We start from the raw sequence: 16,999 nt of genomic DNA on the forward strand, positions 1-16,999 counted from the left end.
TACGAACTTAAGACAAACTTGATTTCCAGTGCTAACAATTCACACCTAAAAACAAAACTACCCCTAAACTGGGAGAGCCTCAAAAGAAAATCCACATCTTTCTAGACTTTTCCCACTGACTATAAGTGCTATGTAAACCTGGATTTAATTATACAATGAGCACTGCATTTAGTGCAAGGAGCAGACCACAGACTCCTCTGAGGACTCAGTGCATTTCAAAAGAAGGCTTCCGGTCAGGTATGGTGGCTCACACCTGTAATTCCAACACTCAAGAGGCTAAGGCAGGCAGATCACTTGAGCCCAGAAGTTCGAGGTCAGCCTGGGCAACAAAGAGAGACCCCCGCCTCTATAAATAATATTTTTAAATTAGCCAGATGTGATGGCATGCCCCTGTAGTCAAGAGGCTACTCTAGAGGCTCAGGTAGGAGGAATCCTGAACCCAGGAATTCAAAGCCAGCCTGGGCAACATATGAGACCCTCATCTCTTAAAAAAAAAAAAGGAGGAGGTTTTCCAAGTGCGCTAAAGTTTTTATGTACTTTTTATCTTAGGTTGTAGATAACATTGAAACACCTAAAAATTAGGTGAAAGCAAATTTATACAAGTTTGTATATATATAATATAATTACATATATACAATTTATATATATAATTTCTTATATAATTTCTCTACATGTATTTAAGTAAAATTGACTCTCAAAGAGAAAAATCTAAGTGTTCATAAAGTCCTTATGTTTCCTAAAATTCCCCAGAGTGGCCTCAGAATATGACATTTTTTAAGGTCTTCTAAAGACAAGACCTATAGACAGCAACATTATGACCCTAAAGTAATAGGCTCCAAAGATTCAAAAACTATCTTTATTAATTCCATAGAGAAAAGTTAACCTAAAAAGACAATACTACATTTAACTCCTTCCAAAGTATCAGCTCTCATACAAGAAGAAATTTCCTTACCAAGCAAAATTATTTTGATAATTTTAAAAACAGGCTGGGCACAGTGGCTCATGCCCATAAACCCAGTCATTTGGGAGCCAAGGTGGGCAGATCACTTGAAGCCAGGAGTTCGAGACCAGCCTGGTCAACATGGTGAAAGCCCATCTCTACCAACAAATACAAACATTAGCCAGGTGCAGTGGCACGCACCTGTAGTCCCAGCTACTCAGGAGGCTGAGGTGGGAGAATCATTTGAACCCAGGAGATGGAAGTTGCAGTGAGCCAAGATCGTGCCACTGCACTCCAGCCTGGGAGACAGGGTAAGATCCTGTCTCAAAAAAACAAACAAAAACACGTTACATGATATCTGTTCATAACCACACTGTCAAAGGTACCTTTAATTGTTCTTTAAAATCCATAAACGTTTTAGTGGCTGGAGTGACATGCATTCTTTCAGGAAAAAAAAATCACATCATTCACACAATGATGTATCTACTAAAACCACGATGTTGACATAAGAACCATATGTTCCGAGTGAAACAAACCAGAGGTAATGTTCAAATAATCCAACACACATGACAGTAAAATATCACGATCAGGTCAGGCGTGGCGGCTCATGCCTGTAATCCCAGCACTTTGGGAGGCCGAAGCAGGCGGATCACGAGGTCAGGTGATCAAGACCATCCTGGCTAACACAGTGAAACCCCGTATCTACTAAAAATACAAAAAATTAGCCAGGCGAGGTGGCGGGCGCCTGTAGTCCCAGCTACTCGGGAGGCTGAGGCAGGAGAATGGCGTGAACCCGGGAGACCAAGCTTGCAGCGAGCCGAGATCACGCCACTGCACTCCAGCCTGGACGACAGAGCGAGACTCCGTCTCAAAAAAAAAAAAAAAAAAAAAATACAGCATCTGTTGTACAATAAACCCCAAAAGTCCTTATATAAAATTGGTGATAAAAAGCATACTTCTCAAGTACTGTGCTTTCACATGACACTGAGCAGATAGCCTGCACATGCACTTTCATACGGAGGGGTCTAGGGCTTTGTCAGGGTGGCCCATTCACACCAGAAGGGGCAAGGCTTGGTGCACAGCTGAGGAGGAGGGTTCCTGAGCAGCTTGGAAGCTAAGCCTCGTAACAGCCTGCACTGCCTGTGTCTCCTCTCCCAGCCGCTCCTTTTCTTCTTCTCCCCGTCGCAATCCAGCTTGGGTCCTGCTGGTTGGCTGCGGGGAGCTGGACAGGTTGGTTTCTAGGCCTCGACCTCTCCCTTTCACCAGCTCGTCCCCACAGACTGTCCTCACGTTCAAGTCTCCCACACCCCAAACACCCTTCCCTGAGCCCACCAGCACCCTCCACCCACCACCCCAGCTTCTCCTCTCCTTCTTTTCCCATTCTTCTCGAACGAGGTGCCTGCTTACTGCTGTCATTTTGCACTTCCCCACAGTCTTCAACACCCTGAAATCTTACCTATCTCTCAAGTCTCTATGACTTTGTTTTGTTTACTGTTATTTTATTTTTTTGAGACAAGGTCTTACTCTGTCACCCAGGCTAGACTTCAACAACCATAGCTCACTGAAACCTCAACCTCCTTGGCTCAAAATCTTCCCACCCCAGCCTCCCAAGTAGCTGGGAGTACAGGCATGCACCACACTGGTTAATTTTTTAATTTTTTTTTGTACAGACGGGGTCTCACTATGTTGTCCAGGCTGGTCTCCAACTCCTGGGCTCAGCAATCCTCCTGCCTCAGCATCCCAAAGTAGTGTGATTACAGGCATGAGCCACCATGCCCAGCCAATTGTTAAATCTAATAGGCATTTTCAGACTTATTACATGTTTTTCAAAATTAAATGGGATATACGGACCCCTTAAAAGGAAAAAAAATTATTTTAAGAAAGTCAAACTTAGTGGTACACCATTTTTTTTATATTCAACAAAATTAGTTTTACTGACTACAAACAACAAGGAAGGGCAATTCAGAGGAAACGTGCAGTGCCTTTCACTAAGCAGCTTTAAAACTTGAGATGCTACCAGGGCAGCCACTCACCGCAGCCCCTGCTGGAGTGTGAATGTGCACAACGCACTTCACGTCCGGGCGTGCAGCATAAATTGCAGAGTGTAAGGTGAAGCCGGCTTGATTTACTCCCAGATTAGTGCTTCCACGATCTACTATATCTCCTTGTAGATTGATCTTAACCTGAAAATGAAAAAATAAAAATTTAAAATACCAAGAGGACTTCATTTTTCTTTTCTTTTTTTTTTTTTTTTTTTTTTTTTTGGTAGAGTCTGGCTCTGTCGCCCAGGCTGGAGTGCAGTGGTGCGACCTCGGCTTACTGCAGCCTCCACCTCCCAGGTTCAAACAATCCTCCCACCTCAGCCTCCCAGGTGGCTGGGACTACAGGCACGCACCACCATGCCCAGCTAATTTTTGTATTTTTTTGTAGAGTTGGGGTATCGCCATGTTGGCCAGGCTGGTCTCGAACTTAAGTACTAGAATTATAGGCGTGAGCCACCGCACCCCAGCCCAAGAGGACTTCAAATTACCCTAACTAGAAACTATTCAAACTCAAGGTTACAATATTTGTAACTTCTCTCAAAGGTTTTTCTCTAACTGAACACATCACATAAAACATAGGCTCTTTCTTGTTTCTTGGGTTTTATATATTTGGCTGATCTGAAGATGCTGAATGACCTAACATGACCTGCACATACAAGCTGCCAAAGAGAAGGACATTCTTACCAAACTGGATGCAGTCACTTCACTGTAAAGAAGTCCAAAAGGGACAATAAGGAAGTGTTCCTGCTCGGAGTTCACTCTGGTCTGTGGGGAAAATGACTGAATTAGCTCAAAGATCCAAGTGAAATGATTTGCATCTCTTTCAGGCTACAAACTCACGGGTTTGTTCAGAACACTGAGTGAACTATGCAGGGAAGCGTCCATGCACAACGCCTGTCACCAAGCCAAGGGCTACTGGAAGCTTTCTGTCATTCTATTGTACCAATTTATCACGTATATAAAGTGCTTCTTGCTCACGTTCACGATAACTGACTTTACAGAGGGAAAAAACAGTTCCACACTAGCCTTCTGACAGGTCAATAAATTACTGCTGGGTTACTCTATTGCACTTTCTGGTGGCTACTAGTGTCAAAGGCAAAAAGGTGTCACTCCTCAGGCATATGATAATGAAAATCAAAACTTACATGTTTTTTTTTTTTTTGAGACAGGGTCTCACTCTGTTGCCCAGGCTGGAGTGCAGTGGCGGGATCACGGCTCACTGCAACTTCTGCCTCCCAGGCTCAAGTGATCCTCCCACCTCAGCCTCCCAAGTAGCTGGGACTATAAGCTCACAACACCATGACCAGCTAATTTTTGTATTTTGTATAGAGACAGGGTTTCGCCATGCTGGCCAGGCTGGTCTCAAAAACTCCTGGGCTCAACTGATCCACCTTCCTTGGTCTCTCAAAGTGCTGGGATTACAGGCATGAGCCACTGTGCCTGACCAAAACTTACTTTTAAAAAGTCAAACAGAATGTCCTTTTTTTTTTCCGTGCTGCAGTAGGCACTGACAAAATGAATTTTTAAAAATACTTAACACCTAGGCTGGGCACTGTGGCTCAAGCCTCTAATCCCAGCACTTTGGGAGGCGAAGATGGGTGGATTACTTGAGGCCAGGAGTTTGGGACCAGCTTGGTCAACATGGCAAAACCCCACCTCTACTAAAAAAATAAAATAAAATAGACAACTTAGCCGTGTGTGGTAGCGGGCACCTGTAGTCCCAGACACTCAGGTGGCTGAGGCACGAGAATCACTTGGAACCCAGGAGGCAGAGGTTGCAGTGAGTCATGATCGTGCCACTGTACTCTAGCCTGGGTGACAGACAAGACCCTGTCTCAAAAAAATAAATAAAATAAATAAACAATAAAAAAATAATTAAAACCAACTTGTATCCTTACTACTTGATCCGTTTTTTTGTTTGTTTGTTTGTTTGTTTTGAGATGGGGGTCTCACTCTGTTACCCAGGCTGTAATGCAGTGGCACGATCATGCTCACTGCAGCCTCAACCTCCTGGCTCAAGCGATCCACACGTCTCAGCCTGCTGAGTAGCTGGGACTACAGGCACAAGTCATTAAGCTGGGCTATTTTTTTAATTTTTATTTTGGTAGAGATGGGGTCTCACTAAGTTGCCCAGGCTGGTCTTGAACTCCTGAGCTCAAGCAATCCTCCTGCCTCAGCCTCTCAAAATGCTAGGATTACAGGTGTGAGCCACTGTGCCCAGCATAATCCATTTCTTAAGTCTCTACTACACCACATCCTCATTGCCTTCATTGGTTTGCCTCTTCCACAATATGTTTTTCTCTCCCAGTAATTAATTCAATGCAGATTTGGTTTACACTATGCATCAAGCATATGCTAGACACTAGGAATACAGCAGTAAAAAAGAAGAGACCTGCCCTCAAAAATATTCAATCTAAGCCGGGCGTGGCGGCTCACGCTTGTAATCCCAGCACTTTGGGAGGCTGAGGCGGGTGGATCACCCAAGGTTGGGAGTTCGAGACCAGCCTGACCAACATGGAGAAACCCTGTCTCTACTAAGAAACAAAATTAGGCCGGGAGCAGTGGCTCACGCCTGTAATCCAAGCACTTTGGGAGGCCGAGGCGGGCAGATCACGAGGTCAGGAGATCGAGACCATCCTGGCTAACACGGTGAAACCTCATCTCTACTAAAAATACAAAAACAAAATTAGCTAGGCGTGGTGGCGGGTGCCTGCAGTCCCAGCTACTCGGGGGCTGAGGCGGGAGAATGGCGTGAACCCAGGAGGTGGAGCTTGCAGTGAGCCGAGATCACGCCAGTGCACTCCAGCCTGGGCGATAGAGCGAGACTCTGTCTCAAAGAAAAAAAAAAATTTAAAAAAAAAATATTCAATCTAGCTTTTATAATGATTTTGGTATAGGTTCAAAAGGTTTCCTAAAGATTAAGTTCAAATACATTTACTACTGGGTTAAGGAACCCAGAATCCTAACTAGGGTCGGATAGGTGGAGATGAGTGTTGGCTGAAAAGGACCTAAGGTATTTAGTCCAGCTTCCTAACCCATATAGTGATTTCTTCTGTGGTGGCCCAAACAGAAGCATACCCAGGGTCTGCTTGTTTTAGTTTCAGTGATGAGGATGCTTACCCCAGCCTCCCTCATTTATTCATTCAGGAAAGAAATGACCACCTACTCACTGAGAGCCCACCATGTCATGGGCGCTGAAGCACTGTGATAAACAGATGCTGGAGAGACTTAAGGATTAAAACGTTCTTTCTAGCACTGAGAAGAAATCTGTTTTCCTGTGTTTGTCACCACTGCCTCTAGTATATAACACAGAACAAATTCTAACCCCCTTCTACAATTTAATTTTCAGACATCTATATCTATCCTGTCTCCCCTTATATGATCTGTAGGCTAAACTCACCTGATTGTCTCTGTAGAGCATAACAGGGTTAAGAGCACAAAATCCAAAGTCAGATAAGACTTAAGTTCAAATCCTAGCTCTGCCAAGAACTGGCTATGGTGTTCTGGGCACCCTGAGCTCCTGTTTTCCTCATGACTAAGTGGGGATGGAAGAGCCTGTGTCTACAATAAAGCTCGCAATAAACAGCATCTACCCATTATTACCATCATTAGTGGCAGTGGGAGCAGCAACACTAAATCATTGCTAGGGGTCATTTACATGGATAGTGAACTACAACACCCAGTCTCTACAAATCCCTATGACCCACTTCTTTGCAATGCTGAGTCAGCCCTGCTTTCTATTTCCTAAAGTCAGCTCCTTTATCTTTTTTTTTTTTCTTTTTTTGAGACAAAGCTCACTCTGTCACCCAGGCTAGAGTGCAGGGGCACGATCTCAGCTCACTGCAACCTTTGCCTCCCGGGTTCAAGCGATTCTCCTGCCTCAGCCTCTGAGTAGCTGGATTACAGGCACACTATGCCCAGATAATTTCTGCATTTTTAGTAGAGACGGGGTTTCACCATGTCGGCCAGGCTGGTCTCAAACTCCTGGCCTCAAGTGATGCACCCACTTTTTCTGGCCTCCAAAAATGCTGGGATTACAGGCGTGAGCCACCGTGCCCAGCCTCCTTTATCTTAAAAAGCATGCTGACCTTTTTTTTTTTTTTTTTTTTTTTTTTTTTTTTAAATAGAGACAGGGTTTCAGTATGTTGCCCAAGCTGGTCCCAAACTTTTGAGCTCAAGTGATCCTCCTGCCTTGGCCTCCAAAAGTGTTGAGATTACAGGCGGGAGTCACTGCATCCAGCCCATGCTGACCTGTTAAACTATTTAACACAAAAGCAAGCAGCTGTCTAATTGCTAAGCTCAGTCAAAACAAAACATAAAACAAGGGATCTCTGTATGTACTGGTTGGAATTAAGAAAATTAAGGATGAAAATAAGAAAAGATTAAGTTTCAGATTTTTTTTTGTTTTGCTTCTTTTAAAAGCCTTTATTTTAAAAACACACATACAAGGGTATTTAGAAGATATAAGACAACGTAAGTATAGTAATAAATCAAACATCCATGTATCTATCAATTAGCTTAAGAAATACAATAATTCTAGTGGCCGGGCATGGTGGCTCATGCCTGTAATCCCAGCACTTTGGGAGGGCGAGAAGGGCGGATCACAAGGTCAGGAGATGGAGACCATCCTGGCTAAAATGGTGAAACCCCGTCTCTACTAAAAATACAAAAAAAATTAGCCAGGTGTGGTGGCGGGCGACTGTACTCCCAGCTACTCGGGAGGCTGAGGCAGGAGAATGGCGTGAACCTGGGAGGCAGAGCTTGCAGTGAGCGGAGATCATGCCACTGACTCTAGCCTGGGTGACAGGGTGAGACTCTGTCTCAAACAAACAAAAAAAATCTGATGTCTATAAAATGGCATTTCATTGTGATATGAATTTATAATTTCCTGGTGACTAAATGATTTCAGTAACTTTTCATATTTTTATAAGGCATTCTTATCTCCCCTTCTGTGAAATTCCTTTCTTGCCTTTTGTCCATTTTATACTGGTTTGTCTTTTTCTTACTGACAGTTATCTATTCCAGATATTATTTCTTTTTTTTTTTTTTTTTTTGAGACGGAGTCTCACTGTGTCACCCAGGCTGGAGTGCAGTGGCACAATTTCAGCTCACTGCAACCTTCACCTCCCAAGTTCAAGTGATTCCTGTCTCAGCCTCCCAGTAGCTGGGATTACAGGTGCGCACCACCACGCCTGGCTAATTTTGCATTTTTAGCAGAGATGGAGTTTCACATGTTGGCCACACTGGTCTCAAACTCCTGGCTTCAAGTGATGTGCCCACCTTGGTCTCCCAAAGTGCAGAAATTACAGGCGTGAGCCACCGCACCCAGCCCCAGATATTAATTTCTGTTGGCTACATGTGGGACACACCTTCCAGGTTGCGGCTTTTATTATTACTGTCTTTATGGTATCTTTTATCTTTTTTTTGAGACAGGGTCTCACTCTGCCACCCAGGCTGGAGTGCAGTGGCACAATCTCAGCTCACTGCAACCTCTGCCTCTAGGGTTCAAGCAATTCCCCTGCCTCGGCCTCCCCAGCAGCTGGGACTACAGGCACACCACCATGCCTGGCTAATTTTTTTGTATTTTTTGGTAGAGATGGGTTTTCATCATGTTGGCCAGGCTGGTCTCGAACTCCTGACATCAGGTGATCCACCCACCTCAGCCTCCCAAAATGCTGGGATTACAGGCGTGAGCCACCACGCCTGGCCTATGGTATCTTTTAATAAGGAAAAATTTTATTTACTTTAAATGTAGACAAATTTATCCAACTTTTCTTTTATGATAAGTGATTTTTGTGTCATAAGACATCTTTCCTTAGGCCAGTGATTTTCACCTATATTAGTCCTAAAATTGTTAAAGTATTATATTTCACATTTAATCTTTAATTCACTGGGATTGCTTTGTGATTATGTATAGTATAGAAGTCTCACATAATTATTTCCACTTGTGACTTTTCTACCCAAGCATCCCAGCACCCATCATTGCCAAGTCTGTCCCCCACCCCGCTGAGCTGCAATGGCGACTACAGCATGTCTGTTTCAATGCATGCAATTTGGCCCTACTGATCCCTCTGCATCTTCCTTTACCCAAAGGACACTATATTAATTGCCACCACTTTATATTAAGTTTGACATCTGGTAGGAAAAATCTCCTTGCCTAGCTGTTCTTCAGGAGTGTCTTAGCTATTTTTGGCCTTCCGCTCTTCATCTAAATTTTAGAAGCATGCTGTCAGGTTCCACATTTAAAAAGTATTACACAACCGTTTTTGTCAGTCATTTTTCTTTTGTCTCTCTCTCTCCATATATATGTACATATTTCATATAGCTGTAAACAGTATACATTTCGTATTTTCTCATTTCTGATACCTTTCATTTTTCATGTTTCACTTGTTCTACATGATCTTTGTAATTGTTTTTCATAGTATACAACATTTTCTCAAATTGGTGTTGAATAACTGAGCCATCTCCTATCTACTGCTGAATACTTAAGGACTCTTAAAATTTTTCATTATTGGCTGGGTGCAGTGGCTCACGCCTTTAACCCTAGCACTTTGGGAGGCTGAGGCGGGCGGATCACTTGAGGTCAGGAGTTTGAGACCAGCCTGGCCAACATGGTGAAACCCCATCTCTACTAAAAATACTAAAATCAGCCAGTGGCATGGTGGTGCACACCTGCGCATGGTGGCACATGCCTGTTCCAGCTACTTGGGAGGCTGAGGCAGGAGGATCACTTGAACCGAGGTGGTAGAGGTTACAGTGAGCCGAGATTCCACCACTGCACTCCAGCCTGGGTGACAGAGTGAGACCCTGTCTCAAAAATAATAATAATAGTAATGCTGTAATTAATATAATAATGTTTCCTTCTTTTACTTAAGATTTATTTCCAACTGTAAGCTTAACAGATTAATACATATTTTAATTTTTAAAGGCTTAAAACATTCAATTCTCTGAACCTAAAGCAAAAAGGAGAAAGTGCAAAATTACAAACATCAAGTAAAAATAGAGAAGGACATTTTGAAGTCAGTTTCCTCTGCAGTGGTCCCTCCCCGTCAGACCAGCACTGCTCTCCCTGTGTCTCTTCCCACACATGTACTGCCCCTTCTCTGTGTATGAAGAATGAGACTCTCCTGTTGCAGACCAATGCAGTACCCAATTCAGTACCTCCAGAGGAGACTACTATCACGTCCCTGAAGCACAGGGCACTGGTCACAAAGGTGGGTCCAGACCATCACCTCAGAGGCTTAGCATTCTCTGGAATCCAGAATGGAGTTGAACAAGCACCTGCCAGGTTCTGCAGGTGTGAAGCCTTGACAGCATTCCACTGACAGCAGGATGGGCAGGTCAAGCCATAAGCTAAGTGCCACCGAGAGAGGAAGCCCCGTCCACTGTGCTAACTGGGCCACCCTGTCTTGTCCCCCTCCCCCAAGCCCCCACAAACACTTCTCCAAATCCAATGCAATCTTAAAGATCTATTTCAGACAATCATCTCCAATCTTCTAACACCTGTTAGCAATTTTAAATCCCTTTAGCAGAAAATCCCTATGACCCTCTTTCAAAGAAAGGGCAGAATGACCTGCTGTCACTTTTTGTTGATACTGTTAGTATTTGCTTATCTGTTAAGCGTCTGTACCATACCTAGATTGTAAATAAGAAACGGATGCCATAATAGTAAAGCAAAATAAACCAAAACCTTTCTTCCTTAAAGATTCTCTAGTTCTAGTTTATAAGACATAGGAAACATTTTAGGTAACTTGCAGTTCTTTTTACTCGGTATTAAGCCCCATGGAGATAATTTACAGAAGAGAAAACACTTTTTTAATTTTGCCAATTCTTAAACAATTAAAGAAGGAGAAAACAAGCAATTTAACCAATTCAAACTTATTTAATCAGCATTCAAAATAGGACTAGGCAAACAGCATTTTAAAACCTGCAAAGAACATGAAGCTGTTATTACAGTTAGGGATTACATTTCCGATCACAGCTGTAACATTTTCATGGCACTAATCTTCAGGCAACAATTTAGCACTAAATCTCCACCAGAGCATTCTGTCAAGTATAATTAGATGACAGAGGCCAGCAATTTCCCTGCAGGCACCAGGAAGGGAGCTGGCATTTGTGCTAGGCTAACTGGACCCACCAATCAAATGTCAGAAGGTTCCAGCGAGCTCTTGTTCACAACTTTACTGAGGTAATTTCAGTTCAGCCGGAGGTTTCATTCAGTTTTTCACCTAAGTTTACTGCATGCCTATTCTGTGCCATGGGTCCCGGGGCCACAGCAGGGACCACAACAGAGGCTCTCGCTTTGGAATTTATATTCCTGTGGGCAGAGAGGGACAGCAACAGCTAAACATACAGAATGGATGGGGGTAACTGCCACAGGGGAATAAAGCAGCGGTGACATTCTACACAGAGTGAGCGTGTGCACACAAGAGCATGACATGGTAAAGCTTGCATTTTGAAAAGTTCATTTAAGCGGAAACAAGAACAGATGGATAGAAGGCAACTCAGTCTCTCTGGCAGAGACCAATATCAAGTCCCAGAGGCACAACACACTAATCACAAGGTGAGCTCCAGACCGTCACCTCAGGAGGCTTAGCATTCCTCTGAGTCCAGAATGGAGCTTAACGAAGCACCGCTGGTTATGAGTCCATGTGCAGAAAAACCTATGTGTGTGTGAGTACGGAGGAAACATTTCAGCAATCTGAACAGCGCACACACTGCTTGCCTCAAGAGAGATGGAAGTATTGGTGGAATTACAACTTTTTCTTTAGACATCTGCATAAGGTACACTTGATACAAAAAGCAGGCACTGTATTAACAATTTAAAATATCCTTTAAAAGAAATTACATGAAAAAAACAGAAGACTGGAACAAGTTTTAAAACCAAAGGAAGGAAGCAATTCAAAGGAAGAAGCTATCTCTACAAAAGAGTGAAGGAACAGAAGAACCCTGGCAATGCACTGTGAATCTAAGGCAGGAAGGGGCCGGGCAGGGTGGCTAAATGCCTGTAATCCCAGCACTTTGGGAGGCCGAGGCGGGCGGATCACAAGGTCAGGAAATCGAGACCATCCTGGCTAACATGGTGAAACCCCGTCTCTACTAAAAATACAAAAAAATTAGCCTGTAGTCCCAGCTACTCAGGAGGCTGAGGCAGGAGAATGGCCTGAACCCGGGAGGCGGAGCTTGCAGTGAGCCGAGATTGCGCCACTGCACTCCAGCCTGGGCGACAGAGCGAGACTCCATCTCAAAAAAAAAAAAAAAAAAAAAAAAGAAGAAGGCAGGAAGGGTGGAATTCCAAGCCAGGGGAGCAAAGTCTGGCTACAGGCAGAAGCCAAGACATTATAACAGGTGGTCAAGAGTACAGAATGGCTACAAATGTCAGTAAGGGTACCCATTTTTTCTGTGACATGATGAGGTCATTTGGTGGAAGAAGGAGGTCAGGAGTCTCAAAGATAGTAGAGAAGGCTTGAATACTAGTAAGGTTGTAAGAGAGATGAGTTATGGTTGCTAGGCTAAGTCATGGGTCCATTTGAGATTTGGGTTGTGAATCTACGGAGAAAGGCAATGGGCTCTGGTGGGAGGACTTCCACAGCAGGATTTGGCTACTCAGAAGCTGGGAGGGATAGTACAGGATTGGCAGAGTGTTGCTGAAATGAGGGACTATGAAATACAAGATGGACAAAATAGGGAGTGAAGAATAGGCTAATGGACTGGGATGAAGAAGCGACTGTCCACAAGGGAAGGACTCATGTTGTCCACTGATACAACCACAGTTAGAGCAGCACTTGGTCCAGAGAAAGCAGACACCCAGAATGAAGGAAAAGAGATCCTAATAACGTTGAAAAACAGTTAAAACTGGAGTAGCTGAAGAAATAAGTTTGAGAGATGGAAGGCTTTGGTCAGACTAAGAAAGAAAACATCATCATTCTTAGGTTAAGCATAAAAATAATTTTAGAAACTGTGTACAATCTGGTAAACACTTAGTTGTTTTATTAGGTTAGCACACAAGAAAGAAATTTTCAAGAACTGCTGTTCCTGTAACTTTTAACCCAAACTGGCTGATTCTCCGGTTATTAGACTCTGTAGTCAGGAATCAGAAGAGGTATTCCAAGACTCACTGAAGCTCAGCCTGCTTCCCTCTTCTCCTAAATGGAAAGAGGCGGTGCCAGACACAAAATATTTCATTTATCTTTCAGTTACTAGCCCATTTAATACTCACTGTGATATGATTGTAGATAAGCTGAGACCACCCAAAGAGATCTGCTAGTCTATAAAATGCTGCCAATTTACACCGTAATAACTTCTCTCCTTTGTCATATGCAATCGAATCAGATCCTCTAAGATCATTCACAGGAGTCACCATACCAAGACCTGAAATAAAGAAAAACAAAACTCAGCCAGGTGCGGTGGTATACGCCTGTAGTCCTAGTTACTCAGAAGGCTAAGGCAGGAGGGTCACTTGAAGCCATGAGTTTGAGGCTGTAGTGCTTATGATCGCAGCTGTGAATAGCCAAGGCAACAAAGCGAGACTTACCAAAAAGCCTCAAATATCAACATTTCTTATCAAATGTAAATCAAATACTAATGGTTCTGAGATATTTATCTTCCACATTAGGCAATAAAGTCTTGAAAACTTCAAAGACAATTTCATAACGACTGTTTTCCAATACTAACACAATTAAGTTAGAAATCAATAACAAAAAGATAGCCAAATTTGTGGGGTGCAGTCAAGCGTGCTTAAAAGGAAATTTACAGCATTAAACGTATACATTAGAGAAGAAAAGTGTTTTTAAGGCTTTCTGATTACAGCAAAAGTTGAATCTTTGAGAAGATTAAAAATAAAATACAAATAATAAGATAAACCTCTAGCCAGACTTAACGAAAGAAAGGAGATAGAAATAACCAATATGGGCTGGGTGCAGTGGCTCACACCTGTAATCCCAGCACTTTGGGAGGCCGAGGCGGGAGGATCACAAGGTCAGGAGATCGAGACCATCCTGGCTAACAAGGTGAAACCCTGTCTATACTAAAAATACAAAAAATTAGCTGGACGTGGTGGCGGGCGCCTGTAGTCCCAGCTACTTGGGAGGCTGAGGCAGGAGAATGGTGTGATGGCGTGAACCCGGGAGGCGGAGCTTACAGTGAGCCAAGATAGCACCACTGCACTCCAACCCAGGTGACAGAGCAAGACTCTGTCTCAAAAAAAAAAAAGAAAAAAGAAAAGAGAAAAATTAGCCAGGCGTGGAGGATCCCTTAAGCCCAGGAGCTCAAGGTTGTAGTGAGCTGTGATTGTGCCACTGTACTCCAGCATGGGTGAAAGGGCCAAGACCTTATCTCCAAATAAATAAATACACAAAACAAACAAACAAAAAACAATAAACATAATTCACCATAACAAACTAAAGAAGAAAGACTAAGGGATCATTTTAACAGAGAGAAAAGAAGCATTTCACAAAATTCAACATCCATTCAGAAGGAAAGTTCTCAACAAATCCGGATAATAACTGCAATGATGTGAAACACACTGACTATGTTTAAATCATAAATTCAAATAATACAAAAAGAAAAAAAACTAACTGTTCATCACTGAAGGACGATTGGAAACCAACTTATTATTTCGGAAAAGGATCCTGCCTTTCCTACACTGTACCACCAGGTAACCAAAAGAACTGAAGGGAAGTTTCTCCTGACAGAACATTCTTGCTAATTAATACAGAAGAAATGGGCCAGGTGTGGTGGCTCATGTCTGTAATCCCAGCACTTAGGGAGGCTGAGGCAAGTGGATTACTTGCGGTCAGGAGTTTGAGACTAGCGTGGCCAACATGGCGAAACCTGTCTCTATTAAAAATACAAAAATTAGTGAGGTGTGGTGGTGCGTGCCTGTAATCTTAGCTACTCGAGAGGCTGAGGCAGGAGAACAGCTTGAACCTGGGAGGTGGTAGTTTGCAGGGAGCTGAAATCACGCCACTGCACTCCAGCCTGGGAGACAGAGCAAGACGCCGTCTCAAAAACAACAACAACAAGGCCGGGCGCGGTGGCTCACGCTTGTAATCCCAGCACTTTGGGAGGCCGAGGCGGGCGAATCACGAGGTCAGGAGATCGAGACCACGGTGAAACCCCGTCTCTACTAAAAATACAAAAAATTAGCCGGGCGTTGTGGCGGGCGCTTGTAGTCCCAGCTACTCGCAGAGACTGAGGCAGGAGAATGGCGTGAACCCGGGAGGCGGAGCTTGCAGTGAGCCGAGATTGCGCCACTGCACTCCAGCCTGGGCGACAGAGCGAGACTCCATCTCAAAAAAAAAAAAAAAAACAGTAACAACAAAAAAAACGGAATCCACATGAAAACTTTCCTGGTGGTGGCCATGTGATTTCAGGATGGAGGTTTGAGCTATGGATTAAATGTGATTCTTAATATTCTGTAGACATTAATTACAATATATATCAGATCTGGTGAATGCTATTCAACTTCTAAGAATACCACAGAGCAGACAGGTAAGTAGCAAATGTCAGCAGATCTAACAGAAACCAGTACCTTATTTCGGGCAATCAGATTTGACTATCCAACCAGACCCATCAGAGACTAATCCAAGGTACAATATGCAGTGGCTCAGATTAGTTGATGCTTTGTCATGTTAACATTTACAAACTCAGTTGCCATGGCAAAGCTCCATTCTTGCACAGCTGACCATTCTTTGCTCACATTCACCCATCCAGTACTTTTACTCTGGCTTTTCTTTTAGAATTCTCTTTCTCACTAGTTGGGACACAGCAGTGAAGAATGCTAGGTAAGAAATGCTGGCCAGGCAAAACTGATGTGCTACTCCACAAGCATTATTTCTCATTAGTTTATTTTAATCTACATAGGGGCTGGGAAGACACATAAAAAGTGATCTGCCTCGGAAATAACAAAGTCTCACTGGCTAAGAAAAGAGGAGTCTGCAACATTCAAGATGATTTCAGAATTCCAGCCTATCTTTTACTATGACTAACGAAAACACATTAATTTTCAAAATACTCAACTCTGTTATGTTACACAGTTATATGCCCATTTATTTCACGTGAGCAATCTTCAGGAAATTTTACCTGAAAACTACAGAACATATATTAAAAATCAGGAACTACTCACTCATGTTTAAGGCAGCCATCCCTCCTTGCGGAGCTGCTGGGTAGACATTTGGTACATTCGTGGTCATAAAATCTGCAATCTGCTGTAATGCCAATAGGCCTGTGGGGTTCTTCCCCTTCTTAAATTGCTCCTGTATCATTGACTCCAGTTCTTCACAGAAAGCCTAATAAAAAATATTAAACACTGAGATACCATTTATGTTCTGTTCCTTGGGCAGGGGGTCAGGAGTAGCTATCACGTAGACCAATTTTTTGTTTTCATCCAGTGCTGGAAAGGCAAACGGATATTCTCGCACATTACTGCTGAGAATATAAACTGGTACGTTCTTTTCTAGAAAGTAATTTAATACAATAAAAGCTTAAAACTCTGAACAGGAATTCTACTCTTAGGAATCTATTTTAAGGAAACATTGAAGGAAGTGCTCAAAGACTGATTCATTTGGATGTTCATTCCAGCATTATTGATAAAAGGGAAAAACATCCTACATTTCAATCAACAGAGGATTGATCAAATACACTGGGAATTCTACGCATGCATTCAACATGAAAAGCTAAAAAAACTTAAATGGCCTAAAATTGCTCTTGATATATGTTTGAGTGACAATGTTATCAAGCAGTATAACCAGTCCTTATTACAGCAAATACATACCTAAACATAGAAAAAGATTAAAAGTAAATACATTGGCTGGGCGCAGTGGCTCATGCCTGGAATCCCAGCACTTTGGGAGGCGAAGGCAGGTAGATCACCTGAGGTCAGGAGTTTGAGACCAGCCTGGCCAACATGGCAAAACCCCATCTCTACTAAAAATATAAAAAATTAGCCAGGCGTGGTGGTGGGCATCTGTAATCCCAGCTACTTGGGAGGCTGAGAAAGGAGAATTGCTTGAACCCA

General features: G+C 43.1%; 1 protein-coding gene across 10 annotated transcripts in view; it reads right to left on the bottom strand.

Moving 5' to 3' along the window:
* Positions 1-16,999, bottom strand: part of ADD1 (adducin 1) — an 83,657-nt gene that overhangs the window by 28,607 nt on the left and 38,051 nt on the right. For all 10 annotated transcript variants that reach the window (XM_030801207.1, XM_030801201.1, XM_030801206.1 and 7 more), the window contains exons 3-6: positions 16,109-16,271; positions 13,202-13,353; positions 3,667-3,747; positions 2,974-3,123 (exon numbers count right to left, since the gene is read on the bottom strand). In XM_030801207.1, coding sequence (XP_030657067.1) covers positions 2,974-3,123; positions 3,667-3,747; positions 13,202-13,353; positions 16,109-16,271 — 546 coding nt within the window. The remainder of the gene's footprint in view (positions 1-2,973; positions 3,124-3,666; positions 3,748-13,201; positions 13,354-16,108; positions 16,272-16,999) is intronic.

This window comes from Nomascus leucogenys, chromosome 20 (genome assembly GCF_006542625.1).
Source record: "Nomascus leucogenys isolate Asia chromosome 20, Asia_NLE_v1, whole genome shotgun sequence".
NCBI classification, from domain to species: domain Eukaryota; kingdom Metazoa; phylum Chordata; class Mammalia; order Primates; family Hylobatidae; genus Nomascus; species Nomascus leucogenys.